This window comes from Bos indicus x Bos taurus, chromosome 9 (assembly GCF_003369695.1).
Source record: "Bos indicus x Bos taurus breed Angus x Brahman F1 hybrid chromosome 9, Bos_hybrid_MaternalHap_v2.0, whole genome shotgun sequence".
Taxonomy (NCBI): Eukaryota; Metazoa; Chordata; class Mammalia; order Artiodactyla; family Bovidae; genus Bos; species Bos indicus x Bos taurus.
The window spans coordinates 73,544,072-73,568,617 of record NC_040084.1 but is presented as its reverse complement, the minus strand read 5'-3'; the positions used below and the strand labels follow the sequence as shown (position 1 = coordinate 73,568,617).

The 24,546-nt window shown below is 37.5% G+C and overlaps 1 protein-coding gene across 8 annotated transcripts in view; it reads left to right on the top strand.

Annotated features, from left to right (window-relative positions):
- Nucleotides 1-24,546, top strand: part of AHI1 (Abelson helper integration site 1) — a 220,130-nt gene that overhangs the window by 21,162 nt on the left and 174,422 nt on the right. For all 8 annotated transcript variants that reach the window (XM_027551631.1, XM_027551630.1, XM_027551632.1 and 5 more), the window contains 4 exons: nt 8,394-8,575; nt 17,667-17,880; nt 19,145-19,337; nt 20,749-20,844. In XM_027551631.1, the coding sequence (XP_027407432.1) occupies nt 8,394-8,575; nt 17,667-17,880; nt 19,145-19,337; nt 20,749-20,844 (685 nt within the window). The remainder of the gene's footprint in view (nt 1-8,393; nt 8,576-17,666; nt 17,881-19,144; nt 19,338-20,748; nt 20,845-24,546) is intronic.

Here is a 24,546-nt window from a genome sequence, read left to right as displayed (position 1 = left end):
TTAGTTCCCAATACATATATCAAATTTCTATGCTATTTATTTGGACAAAACTGAACAAATTGGTTGCCCCTTCTCCAGCTGTAATGGAATCACCATCTACTTCTGTTGGATAGGCAGACCCGTTGGAGGCAAACTCGTGAATAGTGTAGTACAGAAGTTTTAGTACAGTTGGCAACTCCTAGGTCTTTAGCACTTTTAGAGTCTCCTACCTGGGCAGACACCTGGAATGGCCTACTGCCGGGGACCAGCCCCGGCTGATCCAGGGTATTCGAAGCGGGGACGGCGTCGGCGAGGATCAGGAAACAACTGCTTAATTAAACGTTAAGTAAGGATATAAAGAGTAATAGAATGAGGATAGCTCAGTGAAGAAATTCAGTGGAGAAAAGAGGCTGAAATAAGGATAGCTCAGTGAGGAAATTCAGTGGAGAAAAGAGGCTGAATAATTCAGCCAGAAGGTAAGAGAAAGAACGACATGGTGAGACCAAGTTTCGGTGAACAAGGCCCGTACTTTATTTTCCAAAGTAGTTTTTATACCTTAAGTTATGCATAGAGGATAACGGGGGAAGGGGTAGAGTCAGGCAGCAAGCCAGGCTTTCTTCCTGCAAACTTAGCATATGCAAAAGTTAGGTGATTTGCATTATCTTCTGGCCCGGAGGCCTGTTAACATTTTAAGACCTTTTCTTCAGAAAACTTATTTTCTCTGAAGGTGATTGGTCAGGAGCCACCCTCCAAAAGCATTAGATAAAGTTGCATTCCTACAGCGCAAAGGTGTGGTGGGCTATAACAAGAAAAAGAATTAAGGGTCCCAGGTTACAAACATTAAAGCTGCTACTTACACCAATTATATTAATCAATACACTGCCAGGGACACAGCAGGTAAGGGATATGGAGACTTAGCAGCAAACATTGGCCCAACAAGTGAAAATCCCTTCACCAATACAATTTCTAATCAATCTTTTAACTACTCAAAAGAATCTGTGTTTACACAGTTTAGAACATCTCCTGCCTCTCACAGTTGGGAGGCTCTGAACAATCACATGTGGCCTGAAAAACCTATTCAGGCAGGCTAGAGGATTTCCAAAGGAGTTTGTAGGTTAAACACTGTCACACCCAGGAATTATTAACTGGAGCTGTAAGCTAACTCTTTTTTCAGAGAGGTAGTGGGGGACAGCCCCCCGTAAAGTCAGAGGTGTAGGTGAAAGCAGAAAGTAGGCAGACTCTGGTTTTGGGGGTAGATTGCTCGAGAATTTCCAGGGAGACTCCTGAGGCTTGATCCCGCCTTTGCGTATGCCAAGCCTCCTTCCTCATGACCTTTGCCAGAGGCGGAGCTCGCTCCCCGCAGCCTACCATACAGTATTTTAAAGGTGCTTAATTTAAGCCTGCTTCTGGGAGCCATTGATCCATAGCAGGGCAACTGGCAAGGCCTTATGCGAAGTTAAATGTCTCTTGTAGTGACATTTATTGTTTTTCCTATTGATTGTGGTCTCCAGGATGAATAGTTTTAATGCTTATCCAAATCAGGATGATTTCCCGAAGGAGGGCTTTCAGAGACTCTCTGTTCATGGAATAGGCTTCCACCCACCCTGAAAAAGTATCCACAGCAACACTATCAGGTTACCTGAGATTTCTTGGAATTGCGATATTTAAGTGAAGTCTCTTTTTCAGTGCGGGGTGGGGCAGGTTCCTCTGTGTTGATTCAATGCCTCAAGTCCAAGAGAACCCTTGGGCCTCTTCATTCAGAGTGTCCCTCTCTGCCACATAAGAGGCTCTCATCTTTTGCTGTTCTTCTTTTTCAGCCTATAGCAGTTTCTGTTTTCCAAAGTTCTTCCTCCTTACAGTAAGTGCATCATTCCTTCCCCAGTGGGGACTTACCTCTCATCCAGTTACTCACCTTCTGGGAATCCAGTGCCTCTGCCAAAAAAGTGATGTTTCATTTTGCATCTTTCATCTGTTTTTCCCTGTTAAATAGTTTAAAAAAGCAACATCTACCAATTAAGAAATGTTCATTCCAAATGTTCCATCTAATTTTTATAACTTTCTCCTGATACCTGAGGCACTTTGCCCCAAAAGGTCACATCTGCCATTCTGATATTTTCAGGGGTCTCAGGATCTGCATTAGTATGATGTCTGTAGGTATGATAAATCCTTTCCAAAAATTCAGAGAGGTCTTCATTTGTTTTGCTGAATTTCCTGAATATTGTTCAAACCCTTTTGCTTTGGTTTCCCTTTTCAAAGCCCTGCCAATATGCACTAACAAGTCGTGCTCTACTAAGGGCCTTCTTCCCTCGCTGGGACCCTATTGGTTCAGCTGTGGGTGCTGTCAAGTGGGCTTCATGTATAGAGGATCCTCCCTATGAGAAGGGCTCCAATCTTATGACAGTTGGGATCTTTCCAATTAAACAAGTCTGAGAAGCCCAGCCAGCTGTTTGTTTGCATTTAGGCTCCCTACAAGATAACGGCATCGGAGAAGGCAATGGCACCCTACTCCAGTACTCTTGCCTGGAAAATCCCATGGATGGAGCAACCTGGTGGGCTGCAGTCCATGGGGTCGCTAAGAGTCAGACACGACTGAGCGACTTCCCTTTCACTTTTCACTTTCATGCATTGGAGAAGGAAATGGCAACCCACTCCAGTGTTCTTGCCTGGAGAACCCCAGGGACGGGGGAGCCTGATGGGCTGCTGTCTATGGGGTCGCACAGAGTCGGACACGACTGAAGTGATTTAGCAGCAGCAGCAGCAAGATAATGGCATAAGGGAAATTACTCTGTTCCCATAGTAGCTTCTGGCTCAATCGGGTGCCCTGTCTTGTCTTAAATGGCAATATCAGAACAAGTCCCTCTCCTCCAGAAACTAACACAGGATTTTCTAACTGATCACTGTAAGGAGGGGAAGTCCTGAGCCCCAGTGTCAGAAGTTGGGACTGGGTAGGAATGGAAAATGGTGGGAAGGATGGATGTATTGGCACAGTGGCCAGATTGGCTGGGTCAGTTAAGGTTTGAGGAATTAAGGTTTGAAGGAACATATCCTCACTTTCATTCCCTTCCTTTTTCTTCTTTTCTGATAATAGTACAGATGCTTGCATATAAAGGATTATCATTCTTCCCTAATTTTTCACAAAATACCTGTAGAGTCATTGAAAATCCTCTGTGAAATAGCAATTTATCATTAAAAGGATACCTTTTTGCTTTAGCATCAACCAACTGGGATTACAACATGCATTTGAATAGAAATCTGATTAATGCTATGACAGATAGTTTAAGACAACACTGAAATTGAGTAATATCATTTACCAGGATATGCCAGAATGTTAGGAACTCTATATAATTTATAGAATATGAATATTAATAACATTTACCCATGTGATTGGAGAGGGAAATGGCAACCCACTCCAGTATTCTTGCCTGGAAAATCCCATGGGTGGAGGAGCCTGTAGGCTACAGTCCATGGGGTCACAAAGAATTGGACACAACTGAGCAACTTCACTTCACTTCTTCACCCATGTGATACAGTATAAGAAGTGTTAAGGGTTATTTATTTAATAATGCTTCCCATGCAATTGAACATACCAGATAAGCCCAATTAGTGCTATATTCCTGAGATGGAGAGAAATAATTTGAGATGTTCCAGAGACCCTCTGAAAAACTCCAATGTTAGCCAGAGGTTAGATGAACTCCACTTAAAACTTGATCTTTTTGGAAGTTTGTTAAAAAATATCAAAAGTTAACCAATGATGATTAAAGATCTCAATGACAAATACAGATCACTTAAACAAACTCATAATTACCGAAAGTAATTCAATATTTTAATAAAACTTTTTATCCTCTTAGAGAAAGAAATTCAGATTTTTACCACTTTACCTTTAAGATTTCTTAATTAAGTTCAGTCTTACCTTATAACTTGGTTGTTTCAAGTTATGAAAATCTGGAGAGACTATTCTAGATAGACATTTCCAAAACATTATTCCCATAGAGTTTACTCCAGAACTCCTTACTTCATTTACTTATATTTACTTAAAGCTTTGTCCCATTATTTTATTTTCTGATAAACTTTGTAACAGTATTCTTTGTAACAGAATAAGGTATTTTTGATTTCTGGTGAACCTAAAGGTACAATGAAAGTATTGTACTTAATGTGGATGACTCTAAAGACATGTCTATATAAAAACAAATTTAAGCTAACTTTTCATACCAGATATTATTTCCATACTAAGTATTTCCTAGATCATGTGAACCTGAAACTCATTCTGGCCAGTTTCATTGTATTTGAGTATTTGTGTAAGCACTTAATTTCTATTAGGCCAATTAAATAGTGCCCCTTTACAGATTAATTTTGGCAGTGCCACACGTCTATAACACATGTGCAAACACACAAACACAGGGACCTCATAGTTCCCATTCCAAACTTTTAGCCATGAATCTGATACAACAATGTAAAACCCAGTTGTAAAAGAGGATAGATTCACATTGGGTTTCTGGCAGACAGAACAAATCAAGGTCAGCTGTCTACATGGTGAAACCATTTTACTAATATTTATGGAAAAGACACTTCTGTTTCTATGTGTAGTTTTTGGTGATTTTAGGAACCAAGTACAACTTCTTTTTCCTTGGACTATCCCACTCTTGGACAGGAACAGATTTTTTTTTTCCTGTTTATTTTCCCAATTTCATATCAGTAAAAGTTTTAACTATCACAAACTGATATGGCTACAAATGGAGAAGCAAAAGCACACAAGATGAAACAAAAAACCCAAAGAACAAACAGAAAATCCTAAATAAACCCTCAGGTTTGGTCCTGGGAGTTTTACATGTACTAACAACATAATAAATGACCAAAAATGACCTAATTAACATAACAAGAATAGCAGTATGTGGTGCATAGGGTCCCAAGATGAAGATCTTAAGAGCAACCGTGGCCACACATTGTTACAGTAGGATATCATTTTCCTTTCACCCATGGGTTCAGAGCTGTAATAGGATCCCTTACGCAAAATGCACTTCAGAGGACTTTGTTTAGGGATAGATGAAACATTCCTTCTTTTCCAAGACAAACAAAACACAAACAAATGCTAGCATCCAAAGAAACCAAAAAACCAATTCACAGATCAGGTAGAAGGCCTACAGTTCTTTCCTCTCCCCAGTGGAATACCCCACAAAATAAATTGACTTATTCCTGAGGGAAAAAAAGCCCCAAGGTGGGGAGGAAATGAAGTTCCTGGCTGTGCACACTGGAGCGACTTACCTTACCATGTGGAGCCCGTCAGCTCCCAAATGTTGGTTCCTTGCTCCAGTTGCCAGGTATTGGGGCAGCCAGTGCCACTGAAGGGAGTTTTTGAGATCAGATCCTCAGGACAGGTGGTCTTGGCAGCTACGAGGCTCCTGGCTGGCTTCACCAAAATTTGTTCCCAAGCTTAAGCTTGTACTGCTCACTGCACGACAGGCCAATAATTGGTAGACAAGTTGTTGGGGCAAGGAATAATTGCTTTATTTGGAAAACCAGCAAACTGAGAAAACAGTTGACTCGTACCCCGCAAAGAACCATCTTGCCTGAATTAAAATTCAGGCTCCTTTTATACTAAAAGGGGAGGGAGTAAAATCAAACACTTCCTGGCTCCCATCAGCCTCCAGAGGGGGTGTGTTAACTTCTTTCTCCCTGCAGTCACTCACAAATGGACCTGGTCAAGATGTTTCCATGAGCTAAACAAAGGTATTTTAGCTTAATGCTCATTGCTTTGGAAGCAGGATTCCCACAGTCGGGCCATTATGTCTAATTTAAGCTCACAGGCAGCATCCTTTAGTGATTAACATGTAATGGAATACAAAAGGTTCTTCCCTATTACAGTTTCAGAAAGAAAATGTTTAGTCCTCCTTTTGGACATGTGTACTGTGCATGCTCAATTGCTCAGTCATGTCCGAGTCTTAGAGACCCCATGGACTCTAGTCTGCCAGGCTCCTCTGTCCATGGAGTTTCCCAGGCAAGAATACTGGAGTGGGTTGCCATTTCCTACTCCAGATCTTCCTGACCCTGGAATTGAATCTGTATCTCTGGCATCTTCTACATTGGCAGACGGATTCTTTACTACTGTGCCACCTGGGAAGCCTCTTTTGGACACATGGGCAGTACAATAATAACAGCTAACCTTTATGTGGCCCCTTCTTATGTGCTTAATGCTTTACAAGGAATATGTGCTTTTCCCCTTATGACAACTCTGTCAAGAATAGTACTATCATCCTATTTTGCATAATTACATCCTTTATTTAGTTATAAATACTTGTTTAGATATATAAAAACATTTCCCCCTTATTTTACAAATAATATTTATTCACTGTAGAACATACAGACACAAAAAGGAAAACATAAGTAATCCACCTATCCAGAGATAATCCCTGTTAGCAATTTGGTATTCCTTTAGCCTTTTTTTATATACAGTACTTACATGTATATGCTTACATACACAATGTGAACTTCGGTGAGTAGATTCTTATTTATTGTCTCTCCTTGGGGTAAACAAGGTAAAAACTATCTTTTAACTACTGTAAGTTTGTTTTTTGTAATCTACATCTGGATAAACAACTTGAGATGGAAACAGTCTGTATTTGACTATTCTCTGATATTCAGGGTCAGTTTCCTTCAATGTCCTCATATAAAAATAGTTCCCCTCTTATTAAAAGCTAGACAACCAGTTGTAACGAAGAGAGGGCAAACAGAGTTGCTAACAGGCACATGCATTAAAAGTTACCCCAGGCTTTAACAGCTCAGAACAACAAACATATATTGTCTCCCAGTTTCTATGGCTCAGGAATCTGAGTGGCGTAGTGGGTGTCTCTAACTCAGGGCCTCTCACAGGCTACAATCAGGATGTCAGCCGGGCTGTAGTCATCTCAAGGCTTGGCTAGGGGAGGATCTGCCAAGTGACATGCCAGTTGGAAGATATGGATGATCCACTGCTAAACTCACTCACGTGGCCATTAGCAGGTTTCAGATCCTGACTGGCTTTTGGCCAAAGACGTCAGGTCCTTACCACGTGAACCTCTTTACATGGGCTACTCAGCAAGGGCTCTGAAAGAGAAAAAGCGAGACCAAAGTCACAGTCCTTTGGGAACCTAATCATAGAAGTGGTACCAATTACTTTTATCATAATCTGTCTATAAGAAGTAAGTCACTTGGTCTAGTCCACAATAAAGAGAAAGGATTACACAAAGATATGAGTATCAGGGAGCTTCCCTGGTGGCTCAGTGGTAAAGAATCCACCTCCCAATGCAGGAGGCGCAGGTTTGATCCCTGGATTGGGAAGATCCTCTGGAGGAGGAAATGGCAACCCACTCCAGTATTCTTGCCTGAAAAATCCCATGCACAGAGGAACCTGGTGCGCGACAGTCCATGGGGTCACAAAGAGTCAGACATGCTTTGGTGACTAAACAACAACATGAGTATTAGGAGGCATGGATCATTGGAGGCCACCTTAAAGACTGCTTACCACAGTACACCATAAATCTTATTTCTTCACACAGTTACCGTATCTGTTATGAACTGTAAGTCATACTCTTAGTAAGATCAGTTTATGAATTTTAAACAAAACCATGCTTTACATGACAAAGACATGCAAAGGGTAACTGTTCTCTTTAAATAACAGTATTTGATGATATGATAGAATAACATGACTTTCTAGAATGACTGCTTTGAAATATTTCTTTACTCTTTATTTCTCACCCCCTTTTTGAAATATGACTAAATATATTGGAAGTCAATTTTTTATTAGATGCAGATTCCTTTTTTAGTTGGTAAGTCACAAACATTAATAGGCTGATTTCTCCTTACAACTCAGTGTGCTTCTAGGCTGCTACCCTTTACCATTTAGTATTAATAGTTCATGTGATGCAGATTTTAATTTTAATGTTAGTCTTCTGAAAACACAGTGGCACATAAGCCACTGGAAAACATAAGCAATTAATTTTTACCTGGAAATCAAAAGTTGGATATCTGAAGCCTCTTGAAAACAAAACAAACAAAATTAGAACACTTTTTTTTTTTTGCTTTTAAATAATCTAGAGATTTGTTCATTATTCATTTACTTGGCAGTAGAGTAAGGATGATTTTATCAGTCCCAAGTAAAAACAGATCCATTGATCATAAAATACAATTCGTTTTCCCCAGGAGTTTAGAGATGAGTTTAATTTGGCTCATGGGATATATAACATCACCAAGGGTAAATTAGTACACATAATACTTAGTTTGACAGCTAACCAGTTTAGTGTGTAAGAAAATATATGTATCTCCCAGCAGAAAATAATACTGATTTTAGGATTATCCTTGCCTCTAGTTGCTGTTAACTTTGCTGCAGGGTAATAATAATAATGGTACATTTCCAGCGGCTTGAACTTAGATTATATTTGCAGTACATCGATCATCTCTGATGACCCAGTTGAAGGTGAACAAAAGAAAGAATCTCCAGTTGGAGCAGTTACTTCAGATACTCATCAAGATGATGAAGTGAGCTCAAAGGAACAAAATGTAGAAGACAACATGCAAGATGACTCAAAATCCAAACTGAAAAAAAAGAAAAAGAAGGCTAAAACAGGTTTGTTATCCAAATTAAATGAAAAATGTGTGCCTTGGTAGGCATAATTTGATTCAGGGACTTTAGTCCTTAAAACTAAAGAAAATCTAGTCCCGAATGGTATAATTGAAAAAATAATCCAATACAGAATATTTGATACTTAGATTTGTCTAGATTGTAACATTCATTTATTTATAACTGTGGGTCTCTGTGATGAGTTTGTCTTACTTGAGTCATCATTAGTAATGTAGTTGCTATTGTGACACAGATTTCTTCTGTATGTTATTGCCCCTAAATAATTAAGACAGCATTGAAAACTGTAAATGGGCAACAGCCAATAAATATTTCAGATGTTTAAGTTGCATCCCTCTGTCAAACTTGCTATCTTCACGGTTTCTCGTAATTCAGCTTCTTCCTGCCCACTTTTTATTTCACCTCTTGCTTTCTACATTCTTTTCTGCTCATTTCTTTTATCTTATTTTTCATTACTTATTCTTGACTTTTTTCTGCTTCTTACATTTTCTTTTTTTTTTCTTTTCAATTTCCATTTATTTGGCCAAAAACTGTGATTAAAAAATGGGCAATTTTAGATTTTATGGTGCTTATTCATGCTGTTTATGGTGTTTTGTGGCTCCAGTAATTAATTTTTTAAAAAGAAAAGTGTACGTATTATGTGTATGCTACTTAGTTAACTTTCACAAACTGGACATGTCTATAAAGTCATCATCCAAATCAAGAACCAGATCATTAGCACTCAGAAGCCCCCCACTAATTCCCTTCTAGTTCATTGTCCTACAGGAGTGAGTACTATTTTAACATCTAACACAAAGTTAATTTTCCCTGTTTTTCTATTTTAAGATAAATGTTTAGAATTATAAATACTATGCTCTTTGCTTGTGGCTTTTTTTGCTCCAGATTATCTTGTGTGAGGTTTATACTGTTATTGCATGCACTTGAGCTTATGCATCATGAGTCCTGTTTTTGTACTTAGATATCCATTGTGTGAATATACCACAATTAATTACCTATTCTTATTGATTAACATTTGAGGTGTTGCTAGTATTAAACAATTATAAATAAAGCTATAATGAACATTCTGGTCACATTTTTTAATCAGCATGTGTATACATTTTTTGTTATTGTTGGACATAGAGTAGAGTAGAGTTTCTATGCCATAGAGTATATGTATTTTTCACTTTAACAGATACTTCTCATTTTCCACACTTGGGTTATCAGTAGATACTAGCCATATTTGAGTTTCCATTGCTCTACATCTTCACTAATATTTATATTGTCAGTATTGTAAAATTTTAGTCATTCTTATAAGTGTTTGGTGATTATTCCATTTTGACTTTGATTTGATTTCCATGGTAACTAATGCAGTTGAGCATCTTATTCATGTTTATTGCCTACTTGGATTCCTTCATGGTAAGTTTGTTCAAGTCTTTTGTATAATTTTTTAAGAAATGGAATTGTCTGCCTTTTTCTAATTGTGAATGTTTTATATAACTAGATAATAATTTTTCATATATATATATATAAGAATATATTTGCCATATATATGTATATCACAAATATCTTCTCTCTCTGGGTTTTATTATTTTTCTCCTACTGGTATTGATATCTTTGGTAAAACAAAATTTAAGGATTTTATATAGCCCAATGTATTCCATGTTTTTCCCTTTGATTTTAAGTGCTGTGATATAAGAAATCTTTCCCAAGTCCTGAAGGTGTTTCTCTATATATAATTTTCAAAAAGACTTTTGTTTCAGTTTTCACTTTTAGATTTGCAGTTTACCTGGAATAGATTTTTATGTATGGGGATAGGTAGTGGTCCAGACCCATTATTTTCTCATATATGCATATGTACTTGACCTAATACCATTTGCTGAAGAGAGCATCTTTGCCCCTGCATTTCAGTGTCACTTTTATCATGAATAAGGTGGCTGTGTAAGTTGATCAGTTTCACTAATCTCCATTCTTAGATGGTTTACGCTAACATCATTATTATGTCTTAGCTACAATAGCTTTATAATAGATGTTGCTGTTAATAATGATAGTTTTATTGCTTCTTTTTTAATTCTTATGTCTTATTCCTTATTTTTACCTTGATACACTGCCTAGAATTTTGATTATAGTGTTAAATAGAAGCGGTAATAACAAATACTCTTCTCTAGCTGCCATCCTTAGGGGAGAGCATCCATTATTTTACCATTGAGTGAGACTTTGTTACAGACTTTTTTGTGAATACCCTTATTGGATTATTCCTAATTGGCTAATAGTTTTTTTTTCTTTTAACCATTCATAGATATTGAATTTTATCAAATGCTTTTTCTGCATCTGTTAAAATAATCATATTAATTTTACCCTTTTTTCTATTAATGTGATAATTTGATTATTAAGCAATCTTTGTATTCCTGGCAGAGATGGTAGAGGCACCTACTTTGTTATGCTGTATTAGCTTTTTTTTTTTTTTTTTAATGTATTACTGGATTTGATTTGCTGATACTTTGTTAAGAATTTTTGTACCTGTGTTCACGAGAGAGATTTGTTTGTACTTCTCTGTTGTTGAAATACCCGGAATTAACATCAAAGTTTTGGTGGTCTTAAAAATAATTGGGAAATATTTCCTTTTTCAGTTCTCTGTATTTGTATAAACTGGTGTTATTTCTTCCTTAAATGTTTGGAAGAATTTGCTAATAAACGTTCTTAGGCCACGATTTTCTTTCTGGGAAGAATTTTAAATCAGATTTAGTTTCTTTAATAAATATCAGATTCTTCATATTTTCTGTTTCTTCTGTCAGCTTTGATAGACTGTATTTTTTGAGGAATTTGTCCATTTAATATGGATTTTCAAATTTTGTATGTCTATGGCATCTGAAAGGGTACCCCTTGATACTGGTAATTGGATTTCCCTTGATTTCTTCATCAATCTCAGCATTTTCAATTTATAAATATTTTTAAAGGACCAACCTTTAGCTTTTGTTTTTATTCTGTCATAGATTTGTATATAATTTTAGTGATTTCTTCTGTCTATATTATTTCCTTTTATAAGTTTCTTTGGGTTTGATTTGCTGTTGATTTCTAACTTTATAAGGAGGATTTTATAAGATTTAAGTCATCCTTTGCTTCTAATTGGAGAAGGAAATGGCAATCCACTCCAGTGCTATTGCCTGGAAAATCCCATGGACAGAGGAGCTTGGTAGGCTACAGTCCATGGGGTCGCAAAGAGTCGGACACGACTGAGCGACTTCACTTCACTTTCACTTTGCTTCTAATAATATTAAATGACCATCTAAGCACTACTTTCAGAGAAGGCAGTGGCACCTCACTCCAGTACTCTTGCCTGGAAAATCCCATGGGCGGAGAAGCCTGGGAGGCTGTAGTCCATGGGGTCACTAAGAGTTGTACTCGACTTGGCGACTTCGCTTTGAATTTTCAGTTTCATGCATTGGAGAAGGAAATGGCAACCCACTCCAATATTCTTGCCTAGAGAATCTCAGGGACAGGGAAGCCACGTGGGAGGCCGTCTATGGGGTCGCACAGAGTCAGACACAACTGAAGTGACTTAGCAGCAGCAGCAGCAGCAGCAAGCACTACTTTATCTGCATCCCACAAATTTTTGATATGTTCTATATCATTCCATAAAAGTATTTCTTAATTTCCATTTAAATTTCTTAATTTCCATTTAAATTTCTCCTTTGATCACTCATTATTTAGAAGTGTTTTGTTTAGAAGTGTTTTGTTTAGTTTCAGGCAGCAGTTTCTAGTTATCTTTTTGTTTTGGGTTTTATCTTCCATTGTTGTCAGAGAACATATTGTGAATTATTTCAGTCTCTTGAATTTATTTAGGCTGTCTTATGACCACCTTGGGATGAGTTTGGTAAATATGCCACGTGCACGTGAAAAGAATGTGAATTCTGATGTCACTGGGTATGGTGGTGTCCTATGTATGTCAGATCAAGTTTGTTGTATTCTCATCTTCCTGATTTTTTTTTTTTTGGTCTGCTTATTCTATCAGCTATTCGATGAGTATTAAAGTTTCTAGTATTCTTTTGCATTTCTGTTTTTGTTTGTGTCATTTTTCTCTTTGCATATTTTGGAGCTTTGTTGTTGAATATATACATGCTTAGGATTGCTTTATCTTCCTATCCAATTGACACTTTTGTCATTGTCATAGTCCATTCAAGCTGCTACAACAAAATACCATGACTGGATGCCTTAAATTGTAAATACTTATAACTCATGGTTCTGGAGGCTGGGAAGTCCAAGATCAGGGTGCTTGCAGATTCAATGTGGAAGGGGCAAGAGGTTTTTCTGGGTTCTGTTTTATAAGGGCACTAGTCCCATTCATGAAGGCTCTACCCTCATAATCTAATCATCTTCCAAAGGCCCAACCTCTTAATACTATCACATTGAAGGTTAGGATTTCAGCATGTGAATTTGGGGGAGACGTAAGCATTCAGTCTATAGTAATCAATATACAGTGTCCTTTTTAATCTCTAATGGTTCATTCTCCATTACGGTTTGAGTTTGCATAGAACACTGTTACCTTTCCTCATTTCTCCATCGTCTTCCACACACAGTGTGCCCCTAAGTGGTGCCAACCTGGTTGAAGGGGACAGCCTTTAAACCTCTGCTTGGTCCACGGTCTCCAGGTCTAGGTGGGGCCAGAGAGTACTCTTATTCTTCTGCCTCCGCGTCCCCGAGGCTCCCTGCCTGTGCTGCCTTGCACAGCCTTTGTTTGAGCCACTTTGTGTCCATGTACCTTTCTTTTTTGCCTTCACTGGTTTTCTTCCCCTACTCCGGCACATGTGGGATCTCAGCCCTCAGGCAGTGACCTCCTTAGGGACAGGTCCCCAGAAAACGTGAAGTGTTCTTGTGCCCCACTCCCGGGTATCTTCTTGTTTATGATCTGTGTCCTTATGTTCATCATCTCACTGTTAGTTTTTCTGTACCATCTAAGTGTTTTATGTTCCTTATTCTCCTTGGCTTCTTTTGAGTTGTTGAGGTCACTTTTAAAGATTTGCTCCTTCTATTAACTTATTAATTACACATTCTTCTACTTTTTTTTTTTTTTTTTTGCTCGTGCTCCGAGAGCAGTAAGTTTATTCTTGACTTATGGTCTAATACAAACTAACTCTCTAACAGAATATACTTCTCCAATATACTATTCTAAAACAGTAGAATAGTTTGACTCCATTTGAATCTTGTCAGGTAGTTTCTCTGCATCTGTCTCCCTTCTGCCTTCTAGTTTCTCATCATGTATCTTAGGGCTGCATGTATTTTAAACTTCACAGATTTTACAATTACCATTTTGTACAGTTGATATTAATTTATATTCATTCCCAAATTTCCTTTTTTTTTTTTTTCATTTTTTATCTGTGCTAAGAATTCAGTTTATTCTTTCTTTCAGTGCAGGCCAGCTAATGTACTCAGATTTTGTTGTGTTAACAATGCCTTTACCTTCATTTTTGAAGCATGTTTGTTAATATATAATTTTAGGTTGCAGGAAGTTGTATTAATACAGTTGTCTTCTGGGCTCCATCATTTTTTAATCCCAACTTTAATCTTATTTCTGTGCCTTTGAAGGGTCTGTTGTCTTTTTCCCCCTTTGCCTCCTCTTTAGATTTTCTGTTTATCTTTGGTTCAGTATTTTATCATGCTGTGCCTAAGTATAGCTTTGTTGGAAGCTACCCTGCTTAGAGTTTACTGATTGATATCATTTATCACTTGTGGATATCACTGACCTAGAGCCAGACATCCTGGAATGTGAAGTCAAGTGGGCCTTAGAAAGCATCACTACGAACAAAGCTAGTGGAGGTGATGGAATTTCAGTTGAGCTATTCCAAATCCTGAAAGATGATGCTGTGAAAGTGCTGCACTCAATATGCCAGCAAATTTGGAAAACTCAGCAGTGGCCATAGGTCTGGAAAAGGTCAGTTTTCATTCCAGTCCCAAGGAACTGCAATGCCAAAGAATGCTCAAACTACCACACAATTGCACTCATCTCACATGCTAGTAAAGTAATGCTCAAAATTCTCCAAGCCAGGCTTCAGCAATATGTGAACCGTGAACTTCCTGATGTTCAACCTGGTTTTAGAAAAGGCAGAGGAACCAGAGAACATCTGCTGGATCATGGAAAAAGCAAGAGAGTTGCAGAAAAGCATCTATTTCTGCTTTATTGACTGTGCCAAAGCCTTTGACTGTGTGGATCACAATAAACTGTGGAAAATTCTGAAAGGTGGGAATACCAGACCACCTGATCTGCCTCTTGAGAAATTTGTATGCAGGTCAGGAAGCAACAGTTAGAACTGGACATGGAACAACAGACTGGTTCCAAATAGGAAAAGGAGTTCGTCAAGGCTGTATGTTGTCACCCTGTTTATTTAACTTCTATGCAGAGTACATCATGAGAAACGCTGGACTGGAAGAAACACAAGCTGGAATCAAGATTGCCAGGAGGAATATCAATAACCTCAGATATGCAGATGACACCACCCTTATGGCAGAAAGTGAAGAGGAACTCAAAAGCCTCTTGATGAAAGTGAAAGAGGAGAGTGAAAAAGTTGGCTTAAAGCTCAACATTCAGAAAACGAAGATCATGGCATCCGGTCCCATCACTTCATGGGAAATAGATGGGGAAACAGTGGAATCAGTGAGAGACTTTATTTTTCTGGGCTCCAAAATCACTGCAGATGGTGACTCTAGCCATGAAATTAAAAGACGCTTACTCCTTGGAAGGAAAGTTATGACCAACCTAGATAGCATATTCAAAAGCAGAGACATTACTTTGCCAACAAAGGTTTGTCTAGTCAAGGCTATGGTTTTTCCTGTGGTCATGTATGGATGTGAGAGTTGGACTGTGAAGAAGGCTGAGCACCAAAGAATTGATGCTTTTGAACTGTGGTGTTGGAGAAGACTCTTGAGAGTCCCTTGGACTGCAAGGAGATCCAACCAGTCCATTCTGAAGGAGGTCAGCCCTGGGATTTCTTTGGAAGGAATAATGCTAAAGCTGAAACTCCAGTACTTTGGTCGCCTTATGCGAAGAGTTGACTCATTGGAAAAGACTCTGATGCTGGAAGGATTGGGGGCAAGAGGAGAAGGGGACGACAGAGGATGAGATGGCTGGATGGCATCACTGACTCGATGGACGTGAGTCTCAGTGAACTCCGGGAGTTGGTGCTGGACAGGGAGGCCTGGCGTGCTGCGATTCATGGGGTCGCAAAGAGTTGGACGTGACTGATCGACTGATCTGATCTGATCTGATCACTTGTGGAAAATTCTTACTCATTATTGCTTTGAATATGGCTTCTTTATCATCCTCTCCTGTTTTTCTAGATATTTATAACTTCACAAACTCTTTTGAGTTTGTCCACATGTTTCTTATGATTTTTCCCTGAAGTTCTTTTTTTTTCATTATGCTTTGGTTTGGATATTTATAATGATTTTTCTTCTGCATCCAATATGCTTTTAGATACATCCATTGAATTCCTAATTTCAGGTGATATATTTTTCAGTTCCATAATGCCTGTTTTTTTTTTAATCAATTTCAATTCTCTGTAGAAAGTCTCCATTTTTAAAAATTATTTTGTCCTTCTTTCCTTTTTTCTTGAATATTAATCATTATTATTTAAAGTTCTTGTGTGCTAACTCCAGTACATATCATCTGTAGGTCTGCTTCTGTTTTCTGTATTTTCTCTTGGATATTGGTCATATAGTCTTGTGTCTTTTATGTCTAGTAACTTTTTTTTATATGCTGGACATTGTATGTAGAATTCCAGAGTTGCATCTTCCACTAGAGAGGGTTTTCTCTTTCCACTCTTAGGCAGACAGAGCGGACAACTAATTGCAGCTAATCTAAGCTAAGTCAGATCTGTGTCGTAGTGTTGGTAGGACCCTGTCTCTATTTGCCCAGTTCCCAGGATGTGGCCTTCCAGGTGTTTCAAATTGAGAGCCGTGCAGATATTTGCCTTGTTAGCCCTTGAGAACTTGGGGAGAGTCAGCTTTGCCTTTCAGAGGTTTTCAGCTTAGCCCTTTAGCCTTCTGCCCCATACAACTTCAAATTTTGGCAAATGTCGTGAGGGAGAGCCTGGCCATGTGGCTGAGGCCTCTCAAGTCTCCTGGTTTTGTCACTCCAGCTCCATGTGAACACCAGAATCTCTGCTGGCTTCTCTGTCCCCCCGTAGGGGCCTTCTGCCAGGGGCCATGCCTGGATTCTCAACCTCTAGATATGACCAGAATTGGTAAGTGACCCCAGGTGAAAAGTAGCTGTAGGCATAAAATCACCATGCCCTCCAGGGCTTCCTCCTTGCCTGCCTTGTTTCAGGCCCTTCCCTCTGGTGAGTCCTTGTTTGCTAAAACAAGACTGGGAGGTTTCACTCCTCTTTCGCCTCTCCCACTGGCCATGTGTTTGAGGCCACTTTTATCACTTAATCCCGCACAACGACTGAAAATTTTTCTGGTTACTCTTTCTCCTAGTGGTGAACTTCTGCCTTTGTCCTCTTCTCATATCCTGATCAGAAAGTGTCCCCAGACACTGAAACAGCTGCCAGTCTATCAGCTTACCCCAGATTGATTCTCCCTCTCTGGACTTTAAGTCCATCTACTGTCCATTGTTTTTGTACTTTTCTGATGCCTTTAAAAATAAGGTTTTGCAATTTATTTGGCTTTTTCAAGTTGTTTTTTATCAGAAACATTGACCTGCAACATTCCTGCTGCATTCTACCCAGAAACAGAAATTGTAGTTATAAACAATTTGAGTGATACATGTTCCACTTAGAAAATACCTAGATAAAATTACTTTTTTGTCTTTGGCTCTCATTTTTTTCTTTCTGTGTTGTTGGTCATTGTTAGGGAAAACAAAGAAAGATACCTCACCCTATTTTAATGCATTTAGTAAATAAAGCATTTACTGTCAGAGCATAGTCTGCTATTGTTTGGCTTTTTCTTTGTTTTTCCTTGAAGTGTCTTTGTGAACAGAGATAAATAAGTATGGATCATAAGCATTAGATTATCTGTAAATTCAGTGTTTATTGTTGAGTATATTGTTATGGGAACAATTAATTATCACATTGATAACATCGATTTTCTTCCATGCATGTGGTTTCAGATGATAATGAAGATACTGATGGTGATGGTGTTCATGAAATAACAAGCCGTGATAGTCCAGTTTATCCCAAATGTTTGCTTGATGATGACCTTGTCCTGGGAGTTTACATTCACCGAACTGATCGTCTTAAGTCAGATTTTATGATTTCTCACCCAATGGTCAAAATTCATGTGGTTGATGAGAATACTGGTCAATATGTCAAGAAAGATGATAGGTAATTTTTTTTAATTGTACAGGCAGTCCTTGAAATTGAAACTGTCTACAGTAGAAGTCCTTTTTCTACCACTGACTATCATTCCCTGATAGCTCAGTTGGTAAGGAATCCTCCTACAGTGCAGGAGACCCAGGTTCAATCCCTGGGTCGGGAAGATCCACTGGAGAAGGGAAAGACTATCCACACCAGTATTCTTGGACTTCCCTTGTGGCTCAGATGGTAAAGAATCTACCTGCAATGGCGGGAGACCTGGGTTCGATCCCTGGGTTGGGAAGATTCCCCTGGAGAAGGGAAAGACTATCCACTCTGGTATTCTGGCCTGGAGAATTCCCTGGACTGTATGTATAGTCCATGGGGTTGCAAAGAGTCAGATACGACTGACTGACTGACTGTCGCTTTCAATTTTCATACTAATTGTAGGTGTTCTTCAACTATTGATATTGATCAATATGTTTTATAGAAGAAATGAAGTGACTGTGCTAATTGAGTAATTAATTTTAAGTAGAGGGGAGTTGAGAGAGTTTCTCTGAAGCTTAATGACTAATTTATGATATTTAGGTTACATTGTAAGTCGTCTCATGTTACACTGTAAATCCTTTAGTTGTCTAACCTCATATTTTCATATATATTTTCTTTTGAATGTAATGTATTGTCTGTCCCTCAGGTGAGGCAGATGTCTTGAATTTAATTTTTCCTAGTATTAATTTTGTAGCTAATACATGCTTAAGGCCCAAATACAAAGTATAATATATGACTGTACTAGAATTCAAAAAAATTATTTGCCTGGAAAAATGGCAGAAATTGGAAACAAGAAAATTATCAAAAGGTTATTCACTTATTCATATGTCTTGAAGCACAGAAAGAAAATATAACAAACCTTGAAGTACATACAGTCCTGTTGTGCTCAAATTTTGTTTATTAAATCTAATGTACTAACTTACCACAAACTCATTTAATATTCTGAAGATGTTACTTTATTCTAGCTTTATATACTGAAGGACAAATCATACCTCTCACTTTATATTTAAATAATAAAATAATTCTTTGAAACTGAGAGTATGTAAATGCAAAATGAACTGAGATACTACTACTTTTCAGCCTCATAAAATGTGTAGCTTTCTAGATACATAAAATATTTTTTCCTTGTGTATCATGGCTATTTATTGTTTCTGATCACCTCACCTTGAACACCCTAGTTTTATTTTTTTCTTGCCTTCTCAAAATTACAAAGAATCATGTTAATAGCAGTATCTTTTTTGAACAGTGAACGGCCTGTTTCGTCTTACTATGAAAAAGAGAATGTGGATTATATTCTTCCTATCATGACCCAGCCGTATGATTTTAAACAGTTAAAATCAAGGCTTCCAGAGTGGGAAGAACAAATTATATTTAATGAAAACTTTCCCTATTTGCTTCGAGATTTTGAGGAGAGCCCTAAAGTCATCCTTTTCTTTGAGGTATGAATTGAATAGAGCATAAGTTTTAATTAATATTTTAATAGCACAAATATAAGTTTTTATTTTGGGGCTTCCCAAGAGCTAGTGGTAATGAACCTGCCTGCCAGTGCAGGAGACTTAAGAGATCAGAGTTCGATCCCTGGGTCAGGAAGATCCCCTGAAGCAGGACATGGCAACTCACTTCAGTATTCTTGCCTAGAGAATCCCATGGACAGAGGAGCCTGGCAGGCTACAGTCCATAGGGTCACAAAGAGTCAGACACAGGTGAAGAAACTTAGCACACAAGCTATTATTTTAGTAGATTAGTAATTCAAAAAAGTGGTGTGAGAATTTGAGGATAACTTGATAATATCCATCAGAAGTCCTTAAAGCTGTTATTCTAACTTTTGGTATTTCTTCTAAAGGATAAGTGTCAAGTACTCAAAGATGTGTATGTAAGGATGTTTATTTCAGCACTGTTTATAACAGCAGAAATTTTAAGGAAATAGGTCTCTTCAGTTAGCAAGAGGTTTGGTTAAATAAATTATGATTTTTATTAAACTTATGATATTTACATGATGATATACATATGTATATATTGACTTGGGCTATCTACTACATATTATATGAAAATAGTTTGCAAAATAGTGTTGGAATACATAGAACAAGATTTAAATACCTGTAAACTTGATGTTAATGTTCATCAGCTATGAGTCTAGGTTACAAGCTGTTTTTACTTTGTTATGTATTTTTCTTATACTGTCAGTGTTTTTTTCATTGGGAATGTATTACATTGAAGACAAGTTTAAGTATATAAGAAATAGGAATAAATTGGAGTATGTATTATTTTTTAAGTAGTCTTCTATAGATTTGTTACCTCAGCAGACCTTTTAATAAGCACCAGTAGGCTCAAAGTGGTAGTCTTTGACAAGTACCTAGAATACATGTGGCTGGTTGGTTGGAAATCCGTGAAGTTTAATATCCAGACAAGATGGAGATATGAAAGAAAATCTTTTGAGAAGCCTAATAAAAACATATATCTAAAGAGAAAATACCCAACTTAGGAAGTTGATCCAAGGAGGAACCTGCAGATAAGGCCATGAGTTTATTAAACAAACAAGTCTTTGAAGTCTGTGCTCATACATTCAAAAATGAGCAAAGCCTAAGAATTCTATGCCTGGTATATTTTTGCCAGGACTACATTTGAGATAATACTTTGTCTTGAGTTTTAAATAAATCTTAAAAGATTTATTGATAAAAGATAAAGTGATCAGAAACAGACCTTACTAACTGGGTGAGTTAAAAGTGAGCGAGATGAGATAAAAATGTTTTTCTTCTAAGTGAGGGTTTTTAAAATTTTATTAATATTAGAAAATATTAAATTTTAAATAACTTAGTATACTGTGAAATAATTTTTTATGCTTACTTACAGATTCTTGATTTCTTAAGCATGGAAGAAATTAAGAATAACTCTGAAATTCAAAACCAAGAATGTGGCTTCCGGAAAATCGCCTGGGCATTTCTCAAGGTATGTTTTTCAAATCTTCAAGTGTTATGGGTTATTTTTTTTTTCAACTCAGTTTGGTGTCATATAAGGAGTTAGGATAAGGAGGTAAGATTGCCGTGGTGAAGAGGTATTAATTCAAACTCAAATGATGCTCATTCAGATTCTTAGATGTTTGTTCAGTACTTAGATGTGTGCCAGATACACTTTATGCTCTGGAGACCCAGCATTGAAAAAGACACACACAGCCCTGCCCACATTTATTCAACTCAACAAATTATTTATTGAACCCTTTCTATGTGCCAGCCACTGTTCTATTCAGTGAACAAAGAAGATAAACTCCTTGACCTCATGGCCTTCATATTCTAGCAAGAAAAACAGGCATAAAACAGTTGATCATAAAGCTTAGCATTTATTATAATTTTTATGAATACTATCAAGATGATGAAAGCATCTGTGGTATCAGGTAAAGGTCTCCTACAGAAAGGACATTGAACCTGATCATGAGCTGGATGGCAGGAATGAGAAAGAGAGAGTTCTCGGTTGGGTGCAGAGTATGCAAAGACCCTGATGTTGTAAGGAGCAAGGAATACCTCGATAACCGAAAGAAGGCCACTGAGAATGAAGGACAGAGACTGAGGGAGAAAACGGTGCCTGGAGAGCTTGCTGAGGTAGACGGGGCCTTGGTTACACAAGGTCTTTGAGCCCAAGCCATTATAGCAACTAGCCACCATTATAGACTTTAAAGAGTAATGGGAAGCCATTTAATGATTTTAAACAAAAGGGTGAAATAATCTGATTTATTTTTTATAAAGCTTACTTTGCTGGGTAGAGAATGAATTAGAGAGGTCAGAAATGTAGATACTGGAAATCAAAGTAGAAACTTCTTGCTGTAGTCTAGGTATAAAATGATGGTATCTTTGACAAGGATGTTTCAACAGAGATGAAACATATGGATAGATTGATGTTTTAAAAGGGTAAATTTTAATTTCATAATTTTTTTATTTCTGACTTTGAACATAAATTTGAGTTGTAAGAAGTCTTGAGTAATTAACCTGTTGTGTATTATCTTATAAAATTTTTCCATTTGTGCATCCATTCATTCAACAAATATTTACTAAGTGTCTGTGAATTGCCAGGCACTCTTTTAAATATAGGGTATTTGTAGATAAATTAGACATTGTCCTGGCCCTCCAGTTCAGTTTCTATGTAAACGTATTGCCCGTATGATTGTGTGCTATGGAGCAGACGCTGTGAAAACCCAGATGAGACACCTAGTCCATGCTGAAGTTTAGAGGCTTTAGAAGAGGTGCAGTCTGCTTGCTGAATGGCAGCAGATTGACTGTGGTGAGGAAGTCATTAATTCTAGAGTGGTTTTAGAATCCCGCTGTCCATTGTACCTTCTAAAATCTCCCTTCTATAACCTCTTATACCTTTTTCTAGACCCCATCTCATACTAAATCAAATAAATAAATAAAAACAAAAGACCAAAAAGGGTCACATTCACAGAGTGAATGAACATTGCCACCTTGTGGTGTAATAAGAAACTGCTTTCATTACTTTTATGCTACGGTCTGTGCAGAACTGCCCTATTTACTGTCAGTTGCACTTGGGAAACGATGTATTTCACAACATTTTATCTTTTAAGTGTTATACAAATTTTTATTTATTTATTCATGCAATCAGAAGTAAAGGGTACATTATTGTATGTGCGTCCTCTGTTGTAAACATATATATCTTTCATTAGACTGTAAGTTTTCAAGTCACTGGCAATTCTTTTGGGCCAATTTGTTGAACATATTTTAGTCTGTACATTACCAAATCTCTTTGCATTTAATATATTACTCTTGAAATTCTCTATAATATCATTCCATGCACATGAATGGCACACAGAAAGTGCTCCATGAGTATCTACTGAGGGAATTAATAAATATATGGAAACTGACTAAAAAAAACTCATCTTTGAGAAAATAACATGAATCAGATTACAATGCACATGTTTTAATACCTGTACCATTGGTTCTAGGAATGTCCTAGGTAATTGTGAAGTTATCATAGTGATCCAAATGAACCCCAAAGAACTTTGTCCAGATATAAGTGAGACTTTATCCTAATTCTCAGGTAGAGGCGCTCTTGATTCTTTAAGCACATGTATATGACTAATCTGTTAAACTACAAAATAATAAAACCTTATTTATTCACGCTTCACATTCTATGGTTTGTAATCATAATGGCAGGATTTGGCTGAATCTTAGTTGTTTACTCATACTAAGCAGCATACTTGTATAAACTAAATTGGTTAGTGAATATTAAAACAACTTATGGAAAGTATGATTTAGAATCTGGGGAATAAATAACCTTCTAAAAATGATATTATTGCCTTATGATAAGCTTTAGGCAGATAGTACAGTTTATGAAAGGAATCATCAGTGCTTAATATTTAATGACTAAACATCTCAATTGCTGAGTTTGAAACTATTTTTTTATCCCTCTATTTCATAATGTCACCCCTCAGCTTACAACCTCCGTTGACTTTACATCCTCTTCTACAGGAGTAGGGAAAAGATGAGTTGTATTTTTGCTAACTTTTGTTTCTTTATTGATACCTTCTTCCTGAACGCAGTGCAAATCTGGGTTTTGCCTCAGCTAATAAAGCTTCTATTTGCCAAATTATTGAACATTTTCTAGTTCTTTTACCAGTCATGCTTATGTGTGTAATACCATGGTTTTGAAGCTCTTGATACCTTGGTTTTTCTTGACACCATTTTTTCCTGATTTCCTTATCACGTTCCTTCGGTTTCCTTCCTGGTCTTCCACCTGTCTCTTTAATATCAATCCTGCTCATGATTTCATCTGTAATCCACTTTTCTTAGACCCGCTTTTCCTGCTTATGCTTTAAAATTCAGACATTTCAGCTTGGGTGACCCATAGCTATGACTCCCCCAAACTGAACATCCTCCCTAAATCTCTTGCATCTTCCCTATCTGCTGGCTCATTTGGTAGCACCGCCATCTGCCCAGTCTCCCAGGTTTACCACCTTAGAGCTGCCTTATCTGTTTTGGTAGCTACAAGTCATATGTGGCTGTTTGAATTCAAATTAATGAGCTAAAATTAAATGTAATTAAAATTTGATTTCCACAGTTGCCCTAGCCCCACTTCAAGTGCTCGACAGCCATAGTGACTAGTGGATACTGTCTTGCATGGCACAAGTTGAGAGCATGTCTGTCATCACAGAAAGTTCTGTTGGATGCGCTACGTTAAGCATCTTTCTTGGCTCTTCCCCGTTTACTTTCCAAGTTGCACGATCAGTAACAGTTATTAAATGTTCCCTGTGCTCTGTCCCTTCCTACTCTTCCAGTTTGTCACCTCCATGTTCTGCCTGAACTGCTGCAGAAGCTCTCAGCTGTCTCTACTAATTTGTAAAGGACACAAAGGTTAACAGAGGTATTTTCTACTTAACGGTCACAGTCTAGTGAAAGAGAACCTAATTTTGAGTTGGTGAGATAATTTTTCTCCTAAGAATGTCCACTTATTTAGCTTAAACGTATGTTGCCTTAATAGTTTTTTAAATTGAATAGACCTTTTTAAGAAGGTGAACCAAAACATTTTAAAAACATAATATGGAGCTCTCTTTTAGAATAATTTTGACTTTTTGAAAGTTTAACCATGAAATTTTACCAGTAAAAATACTGATGTTGAACAAATGGGAAATTTGTTTCTGTGTTT